Here is a 10,000-nt window from a genome sequence, read left to right on the forward strand (position 1 = left end):
GTGTACACAGCTAGGGACCCTAATTTCTTTTGGGATCAATAGAGTAAAGCGGCGTACACACACAAAGCTAGCTTTTCGCTTGCTCGCCTACTCGCCACTCTTTCATGGAGCGTTCGCTGAATGTTCCCGCGGCTTTAACTGCCAATAGCCGAGAAGTACCGAACTCTGCATTCCAATTGGTTACTCGCTTACTCGCCTCGCTCGAAGATAAAATATTTTCAACTCGGAATCCGCCCATATCGCATCGCTTGTACAGTACTCGCCTACTACTCGCCTGCTAGTCTCGCTGGAACACATTGACATTCTATTGAGTTCATCCGCTGAGCGAGTAACTAGCAGCGACGTGTGTGTACAGCCCTTAACCCTATTCGACTCCACTACATATCACAGCACCATAACAACAATAGAGCCCTTTTACCACTGACCAATGGCAACAAATAACCATTGTCAAAAGTCGTCCCTGAATATTCAAGTTGAAACAAATTGACTCAAAATGTTAACAAATTTAGAACAAATTTCTAACTTAGAACCATCTGCATTGACATAAAGGTAACATGTAATGGTTATAATGGGAAGCCGTGTTCTTGACACGACCTGCGTGTTGCTGTGCAGATTGTGTGTCTAAAGTCTAAAATTAGTCTTCTCTGTTGATTGTTTTTTTTAAAAGGGAATTAACAAGTAGAGGCTAACTTGTTCCGGACACAGCAGCTCAGAGTAAAACCACAAGCTCGCCTCTCCCACACGTGGTTATTTGTAGAGCACGACCACAATACAACGCTAACTTCTTGTTCACACACAATGTTCAAAACAAAAAAAAAGCAAAAACAAATAGGTTCCATCTAGCAGATAGGTTCAAAGCAGAGGATACACCCACTTCACGAGAATAAAGGTCATTTCGTTTGCCCGTTTAAATACTCTACTTTATTTACATGCAATTGTATTGCTCACACTAGCAGGGCTCTAAATAAACTTTTTTCATCACAAGCCAAAATGGCCAGTAGACATTAAACTTACTGGCCAAACACAGTCACTAATGGGTCACCAGTGGCTAATAAGTTGATCTTTTCTACCAGCCAAACTGAAATTTCACCAGCATTTGGCCTGTTGGCTGGTGTTAAAGTGATACTGTCCCTTTTTTGTAAATAAGCTCATATTAAACCTCCCCTTGAGTTAAATAGTTGAGTTTTACCTTTCTTCTGTACTTTCAACCGTTCTCTGAGTATGGCAGTGCAAATTTTACCTCCATGCTAGCAGTTAACATTGAGTCCTATGAGACCAGCTGGCAGCTAACTGGTCTCATAGGACTTAATGTTAACTGCTAACTTGGAGTTAAAATTTGCACTGCCTTACCCAGAGAACGGTTGAAAGTATAGGAGAACGGTAAAACCCTAATATTTAACTCTGGTGGAGGTGTAAAATAAGCTTATTTCCAAAAATGGGACAGTATCACAGAGCCCTGCACACAAGCCTTTATTTGTCAGTACCTGACGACACATCATTGTATGGTTTTCCCTAAATCCTTTTAAAGAGCTTGTCCATTCTAATGGAGATATGGTTTCTTTACGTTTTTTTGGGTTTTTTTGTAATGTGTATTGATATTCTTCAACTATCCAAAGAGGACCTTTTCACTCATAGGAAACAGCATTCTTGGCCCTTACCTGCCGTGGCCAACCGGTAGGGCACTCGCCTCCCATGCGGCTGAGCCGGGTTCGATAACCAGCCCGGCCGGGTCCCTTGCCAACCCCTCCCCGTCTCTCTCACCAATTCGCTTCCTGTCCACCTCTAAGGGGTCTTACACACCAGGGCGGTAAAGCGTCGCGGAACGGCCGCGTTTTTTTACCGGCGTCGGTGAAAATACATAGAAACATATCTGTCCTTACACACCAACCGGCGGTAGTCGAGCATCGGAGCGGGAGCCGGCTCCGCGCCGCGCTGCATTTGGAAAATAGAACTCGAGCGTATTTTTCACGCCGGCGAACGGCGGTGTCTCATTCAAATGAATGGCAAAGTAGCATGCTAGCTTTGGCTGTGGGGAGGGTTTTGAATAGGACTTGCCGCGCACGCCGACGCTGTCAGTGTGAAAGGCAGAGAAAAACATGCCGGCCGAAACAAGCAGAAAGACCGCGTTCGTCCTGCGACCGTTCCATTCCGCCTTGGTATGTTTTGGCCCTAACACTGTCCTATCAAATAAAGTCGAAAAAAAAAGGACACAGCCTTCTTACCAGAGGGGGCCTCAGGTGAGGACCAGGTGCCGTAGTACGTGGGCAGGTAGCGCTGCAGCTTCAACAGGCAGGGGTCTCTGCTGTCCTCCGAGTAGACCTGGAACACAACGCAAGGGACACGTGACATTAGCAACAACATATTGGTTTTAGACCTGGAACACAACGCAAGGGACACGTGACATTAGCAACAACATATTGGTTTTAGACCTGGAACATAACGCAAGGGACACACGACATTAGCAACAAGATATTGGGGCTCTCTCTCTCTCTCTCTCTCTCTCTCTCTCTCTCTCTCTCTCCTGTTGCTTTTGTCGTAGTGTGCTGTACTCCACTCAGGGCTAAATTAAACATCTCCGTATTGAGGTGTGTGTGGGGGGGGGGGGGGTATGGGGGGGCTGTAGCAGAGCTGGAAACACCCTTTCATCTCCTAATGAATGTGCCGGAGGGCTGAACTGTCTGTACGTGCGTGCGTGCCTGTGTGTGTGTGCATGAGGGTGTGTGTGTGTGCGTGTGTGCGTGTGCCAGGGGGCAGGGGGTATTGGTTTTAGACCTGGAACATAACGCAAAGGGACACATGACATTAGCAACAAGATATTGGTTTTAGACCTGGAACATAACGCAAGGGACACATACATTAGCAACAAGATGAATGACTGGCAGGCAGGGGGTATTGGTTTTAGACCTGGAATATAACGCAAGGGACACGTGACATTAGCAACAAGATGAATGACTAGCGGGGGGTATTGGTTTTAGACCTGGAACATAACGCAAGGGACACATGACATTAGCAACAAGATGAATGACTAGCGGGGGGTATTGGTTTTAGACCTGGAACATAACACAAGGGACACATGACATTAGCAACGAGATTAATGACCAGCGGGGGCATTGGTTTTAAAAATATGTGTAAGGGGGTGCCATGAATCAGTGGGCTAAAGCGCCATACCATTACTCTGGGGACCTGAGTTAGAGTCCAACCCGAGATCATTTCCTGATACTCCCCTCACCTTTCCTTTTAGTCCCTCTCTCACCGTCCCATCAATAGCGCAATGAAAATATTCTTAAAAATATAGTTAACATTATATGTCAGCAAACCACAGGAGCAGAAAACAGCAAAAAGTGCATATGTATCTACCGTAAATGTTATTGATCATAAAAAATGATTTTTTTACTTCATGCATTTCAGAAAGATGTACATGTTGAACAAGGCGGTACAGCCTTACACGTATGGTGTAATCTACATCCTCATAAACATCTCCTCCTCTTCCATCCATGTGCATTAAAAAGTAGTAGCAATGGTTCCAAAGGTGGAAAAAATAATAGCTATGTTTGGATGTAATGAGAAGTGCTCAAGAACAAATCGATATGCTATGCATGTCATTAGTCTTCATAAAACAGTGTAATAAGGCAGACATAACCATTTTAAAAGGTGTGTAAAGGGCTTTCATCCTTAACAACCCTCTCATCAGCAAACAGCTTGACCAAGTCTTACATAAGTATACTGTATTGCACCAACTAAAACACAGGTCCCGAAAATGTTACGCATGAATTTTCATTTGCAAACAAGCAGACACCGACGACACAAAGACCTGGAAATGCATATTGCATCATTGACTGAAACATCATACTCTCTTGTGGTAAACCGACACTAAGTGATGAAAAGGCAACAAGGTCTGAAGCAGAGACCACATGTTACTTCTCTACAGGGCTGCATTTCTGTAGTTGCTAACTATTGTTGTAGGTACTTTGTTGATTGCAATGCAATGTCCCATTGGCAACTACTGAAGTTGCTAACTGCTAATAATTACGCTTTCCAGAAATGCACCCAAGCTGCTTAAAAAAAAAGGAGGAAGCTGAGCTTATCGGGCTGTAGTGAGTGTCTTGTTGCTTAAGGAACTTCACACACAACGTTTGCCAAGAGCCAAGACTGTGTTTGTAGTAAAGTGGCCTACAGCAAAAAGGCATTCGTCTAAATTAAATGTCTGGGTGGGTGCAACACCTTTAAGTCTTGTTTGATAAAGAGTGCGTGGCATGCCTGGAACATCACCAAACATAATTAAAAAGATGTTTGGAGGCATAATATTGGTTTTGCGGGTCCTTCATTTTTAATTTATCAGTGTGTTTGTTTACAACTGAGAAGCACCAGAAGGAGGAGAGAGAGAGAGAGAGAGAGAGAGAGAGAGAGAGAGAGAGAGGGAGAGAGAGAGAGGGAGAGAGAGAAGAAGAGAGAGAAAGAGAAGGAGAGCGAGGGAAAGAGAGAAGGAGACAGAGAGAGAGAGAAAGAGAGAGAGAGAGAGAGAGAGAGAGAGAGAGAGAGAGAGAGAGAGAGAGAGAGAGAGAAGGAGAGAGAGAGAGAGAGCGAGAGAGAGAGAGCGAGAGAGAGAGAGCGAGAGAGAGAGAGAGAGAAGGAGAGAGAGAGAGAGAAGGAGCGAGCGAAAGAGATAGAGAGAGTGAGAGAGATAGAAAGAGAGAGAGAGCGAGAGAGAAAGAGAGCCATCTATCCATCCAGACGAGTCGGATGCATGACACACCAGGAGGAAATCATCACCCCACTCAGAAACCCATCAAACCTGCCTCCTCTGAGCTCTTACCACCCCAGGGGGAGAAAATGTGGGTGGCACATGCCCACGAATGGAGTCTCACAACGCAAGCCGGTATGTGGGCATGGCGTGCAGGGCCGCTGACAGCTTTTGCTGGGCCGAGGACAAAATCATCTGAAAGGGGCCCCTACCCAATACATAAAATGTAATGGGGACCCAATTCTGGGGCCCCTATCTCCCTGGGCCCGTGACACCATACCCATTTGTCCCAACTGTCGGCGGGCCTGATGGCATGAAACGGTTGGGTGCTGTGGCGGTGCGAACACAAAGGGGGAGCTAGCGGGACGTAGCGAAGCTGCTAATTAAACGCCACCTCAGGTGGGTGACAAAAGAAAAGGCTCGGTGTGTGAGCACAGCAAGCAAGCATACACACACACACACACACACACACACACACACACACACACACACACAGACACAGACACGCACAAGCACACGCACACGGAGCAGGTGCATTTCATTTCATTTTTTCATTGCAAACCCCCCCCCCCTCCCACCCCCCCCCCCCCCCCCCCCCTCCCCCCCCCCCCCCCCCCTCCCCCCCCCCCCCCCCCCCCCCCACAATTCATTGAAAAAAGCTTGCTCCTGGCTGTCAATTGTTGACAAGAGGCTTCGCCATGTCAACCATTTCTTTAGCTGGTGTTACATACAATAATCCACTTTAAAACAATTCTTCACCATGTCTGGAAACTAATTTCACACATCCCCAGTTGAATAGTCAAGTTTTAACTTTCTTCAGTTCTTGCAGCGGTTCTCTTAGTCTGGTGACGTTGGTGCTTCTAGTTCCTAGCTAGCAGCTAGCTGACCCCATACGATTCAATTACACATGTTAGTGCAGGTTCAATTGTCCCAAAAATAAGGTTTAGGAACATTTCATATAGATTTTTCCAAATTGTGTTTTTTATCAACTACAGACCCCATAGTCTTCGGATCCACCTGTTTCCAATTTTTTTCTGAAGTGGAAACGCCCAAAATCCAAGATGGCGGATATATGGTCATATTCTAACACAATTGAATGTAATTGAAAGAAACATGTCATATACATTTTTGGAATTGGTGTTTTTTATATTTCTTACACCACCTGAACAACAAACAACCTGTTTCCACCGCCGCCCCTTAAGTTTTAGTACCAAAATCTAAGATGGCTGACATGACATATAGCATAAATTATGTATTTGGTGTTTTAAGGTCTCTAAAGTCATTGTTTTTTTTCTTGTATTTGTAATATTCACGATGGATGAAGGACTGTTCAGTCAGCCATTACATGAACTTCATTCAAAAATTATTCAATCTGTTGTAAAAATTCAACATGACATCAGAAAAGGCATTGAACGGCTCTTTTTATGACCAGGTAATGTGTCTTATCCTATTTATTTGCAGGACCCCCTCTGAATACAAAACAACTTGTTTTTATTTCCCCTTTAACTTTCAGAAGCAAAATCCAAGATTGCTGACATTATAGCAAAATAAGGACATTTTGGTGTTTTAACCCATTAAGACATGGCGTTATAAATTTGCTGTTACCAGAATGGCAATGACCACGTCGTAGTGCATAACTAAAGGCCCTGTGTCATGTGTATTGTAGTGCAATGGTAGTTAACTTTCAATGACTATTACAGCATGCCACAGGAGGTAAGGCATGCATTAAGGGGCTACGGTCTATAAAGCCATTCTGCAGTATTGTACGCCTATTGGTAATATTTTGATAGGCACATAACTGTCATTACATGAAATGTTATCAACATTTATCTCATATTTTGCCAAAATTCAATATGGTGTCCAAAAACCCTTGAACTAGCAAATAACCTAGATCTCATCTATATCTGAACTGACCCCTGATCTCAATAGCATAGCAGCAGGTGGAGCCAGTGTGATTTATGACAGGAGTCGAGCCCTCTGTCCATCCTCACGATGCCTCAGTCTCAGAAGTAGAACATCTGAAGTTTGGGGTGACACATCTTAAATGTTGTGCGCAAAGATTGGCTTGCAATTTGCCAGTTGCAAAAAAAGGCCAGTTGCCTCCAACTAAACTCTATAGACTGATCAGGAAGTTAAAAAAAAAGCCTATTAATTAATTTCATAGAACTATCCAGAAGAGTGGGCAATAGGACTACCTCATTCCACACATTAATATAGAGAGAATACTCTGTAGCATCATTGAGGCAGACATGGACGCCAAGCACTGACAGCACTGACCGGGGCCCTTATGGGGGCCCAAAAATCTAATCTTTTGTGGGGTCCAAAATTTCTGGAGGCAGACACAATTTACATTCACACTTGTGCCACCAATACTTCATGATGCCAAAGGTCTTACAAAGGTATGATAGTTTGGCCATTACTAGGGTCATGGGTGTACACTGACTGTCATGCCAAAGAGCCTAGTTCTGTGAGCAGTCTGAGAGCATGGCAAGATTGTTGGAATTGGAGGAATGCAGCATCCCAGGCAGAACATTTGGTTTCATAGCCTTCAGATAAGCTGAAGCCGACCCTGAAGCAACTTTGTAGGCCTTGGCCTTGACATAGGCAGCCAAACCAGTGCATATGCAATGCTACTGTACAGGTAGCACTGCATAACAGGTACTGTACATTAATGGATTCATATTAATTTTTGCTTGAACAATAATTTGGACCTGCACAAAATCGTATGTGCTTAAATTCACAAATGATTTATAGACCTGAAAGCATTATGTTAATATTGATTTTGCTATATGAAATGTCGGCCATCTTGGATTTTGTAATGGATTTAGTTTATGTGATGGCTGACTTCAGTCATGTAACAAATATTACCAATAAAAGTCAACAATGGCTGAATAGACTTTAAAAATACTAAATATGCCAATTTTGCCAAATATGATGTCAGCCATCTTGAATTTCCCACTGAAAAACAAGCAAAACATTGGAAACAAGTGGTTTTCTATGAAATGTTGTCCTGAAAAAAAAAAAAAGATTAAGTGAAGAAATTCAATCCTTAAAACAGCATTAATGGCGAATGTTCTGTACACAATGGCAGCCATCTTGGATTTGCCACTAAATATTAAGGAAAAAATTGGAAACAGGTGGATTTGTGTTCGGGGGGGTCCTAGAAGTAAAAAAAATGCTGAATGGAAAAATCTATATGAAATGTTCCTAAACTTACAACTGAACCTGCACTATGTGCTAGCTTGGGGGTAGAATTAGCTTTGCCAGACTCAGAGAGTGCGTTGCAATATGCGACCTTGCCTCCTCCACTTGCTTCTCTCCTCGTACCAGGAAGTAATATGTCATGATGACATCACTGACACCAGCATTATATTTCAATATCTTGCAAAAGCTCAATTGTAGAGTCTTTTTCTCATTTGCAATTGGGATGGTGAATGAGAAACAGTCCCTCAAAAGTTGTTGTGGCTAGGCTGACAGCTGGGAAACTTTATCGTTTCCTCCACGAAGGAGGGGCCAGGAGGCCGGACGAGGAGACAAGCGCAAGTGGAGAAGGCAAGGTCGCATATTGCAACGCACTCAGAGAGTGGCTGAAGGTAAAGGATAAAAGCTAATAACTCAATCAATTAACTCAAGGAAATGAGCTTATTTTCAGAAGTGATGCGGTATCACCAACTCTTTGTCCAGAGACCCTATTATAAGGCTGCTGTTCCCAAAATAGCATCAACTAAGTCTAAATCTGTTACTTAAAACCTTTGCTAGTAATGTTGTAGTTGTTCAAGATGTGATGCAGTTGAGTTTTTAAGCAAAGAGTGAATGGGCCTGTTGATGACCCCATCAGCACTAAGAGGCTACATTATGTCCGAGTTGTTTCTAATTTGAGGTCGTTCAGTAGTTTCATAGCAAACAAAGCCTTTCATAACTGACCGAGGTCAGAGAACTTGCACCTACTTCTTAATTTGAGGTCATAATTGCTCCGGCCCTGTGTGCAAGCCTGAGCACTTTAAAGCGTGCAACACGAGCGTGGACGATGAGTGGGATGAGGAGGAGAGAGGCAATGAGCACATGGATGTAGGAGTGTGCAGCGGGAATGTGCCGCGTCCTCCAGTGTGGGCCTACAAAAGACAAAACTAATTCTCACTCCCTTAGGCTTATATACTGTATGCGTGTATACAGGGCCGCTGACAGCTTTGGCCGGGCCCAGGACAAAGTCATCTGAAAGGGCCCCCCTCCCAGCCAAATAGATACAGTGTAATGAGGACCCAATTCTGGGCCCCCTCTCTCCCTGGGCCCCGGGACAACCTTTGTCCCTCCCCCCTGTCTGCATCCCTGCGTGTATATAAGTGTATTTTTGGTGCCACACACCACGTGTGACTGTATGCGCTCGCTTGCATGTGTGGGTGGGCGCGTATTGGGAATGCGAATGTGTGCCTAGTGTGGGTGTGTGTGAGTGTGAAAACATAACTGAGTGCGACATACATTTTTACACCCCACAGCCTTCTTGCATTAAATAGATTAAATTTGGGCATATTTAATTGGACTTGGCGGAAGGAGAAAGAAAATTCTGGTGGTGTGTGCTTTTTCACAACTGCCACAGTCCTAGGCCTAAAAGACACATGCGAATACAGTCAGAGTAAACGGTACAAACGACAGTCCACAGACCAGAAACGACAACAGACCACAGACCAGAAACGACAACAGACCACAGACCAGAAAGACAACTGACCTGTGGACAGGCGTTCCCACACACTGTGTGAGTTATGGTGTATAACAAAAGAGGGAACATGTACAAAATTGACCTGCATGTCCTCTGCATGATCCAGATAAAAACAAGCACTGTAGTTCTGCACTCTACAATACTGGGGTGTATTTCTTGAAAGTGTAGTTGTTAGCCAGTTAGCAATTTGAGTAGTTGCCAATGGGAAATTGAATGGCAAAATACAAAGTAGCTAACATAGTTAGCAACTACGGTTTCGAGAAATGCACCCCCTGAACAGTGGCCATATTTACACTAGACATTTAATTCAGAATTAACTCACTTTAATTCTGAATAAAGATTAATTCCACTTTGAATATCTCATGTAAACACTTCACAATTCAGAATGAAATGAAAAACATCATGTAAACATAGCCAGTGTGACACAGAAAGTGTCATTCGCAACTCCATTAGCCCTATTCATGGTGACTTCACGCAAGTTAAGTTTTGAAGAGAAGCAGCAATAAAGGACTAATGGTTTGAGCTTTTTAAACAGAATAAAGTGG

The 10,000-nt window shown here is 43.9% G+C and overlaps 1 protein-coding gene across 3 annotated transcripts in view; it reads right to left on the bottom strand.

Moving 5' to 3' along the window:
• LOC134466878 (inositol polyphosphate multikinase-like) overlaps positions 1 to 10,000 on the bottom strand; it is a 46,865-nt gene that overhangs the window by 27,049 nt on the left and 9,816 nt on the right. For all 3 annotated transcript variants that reach the window (XM_063220778.1, XM_063220780.1, XM_063220779.1), the window contains one exon: positions 2,223 to 2,319. In XM_063220778.1, the coding sequence (XP_063076848.1) occupies positions 2,223 to 2,319 (97 nt within the window). The remainder of the gene's footprint in view (positions 1 to 2,222; positions 2,320 to 10,000) is intronic.

This window comes from Engraulis encrasicolus, chromosome 17 (assembly GCF_034702125.1).
Source record: "Engraulis encrasicolus isolate BLACKSEA-1 chromosome 17, IST_EnEncr_1.0, whole genome shotgun sequence".
Taxonomy (NCBI): domain Eukaryota; kingdom Metazoa; phylum Chordata; class Actinopteri; order Clupeiformes; family Engraulidae; genus Engraulis; species Engraulis encrasicolus.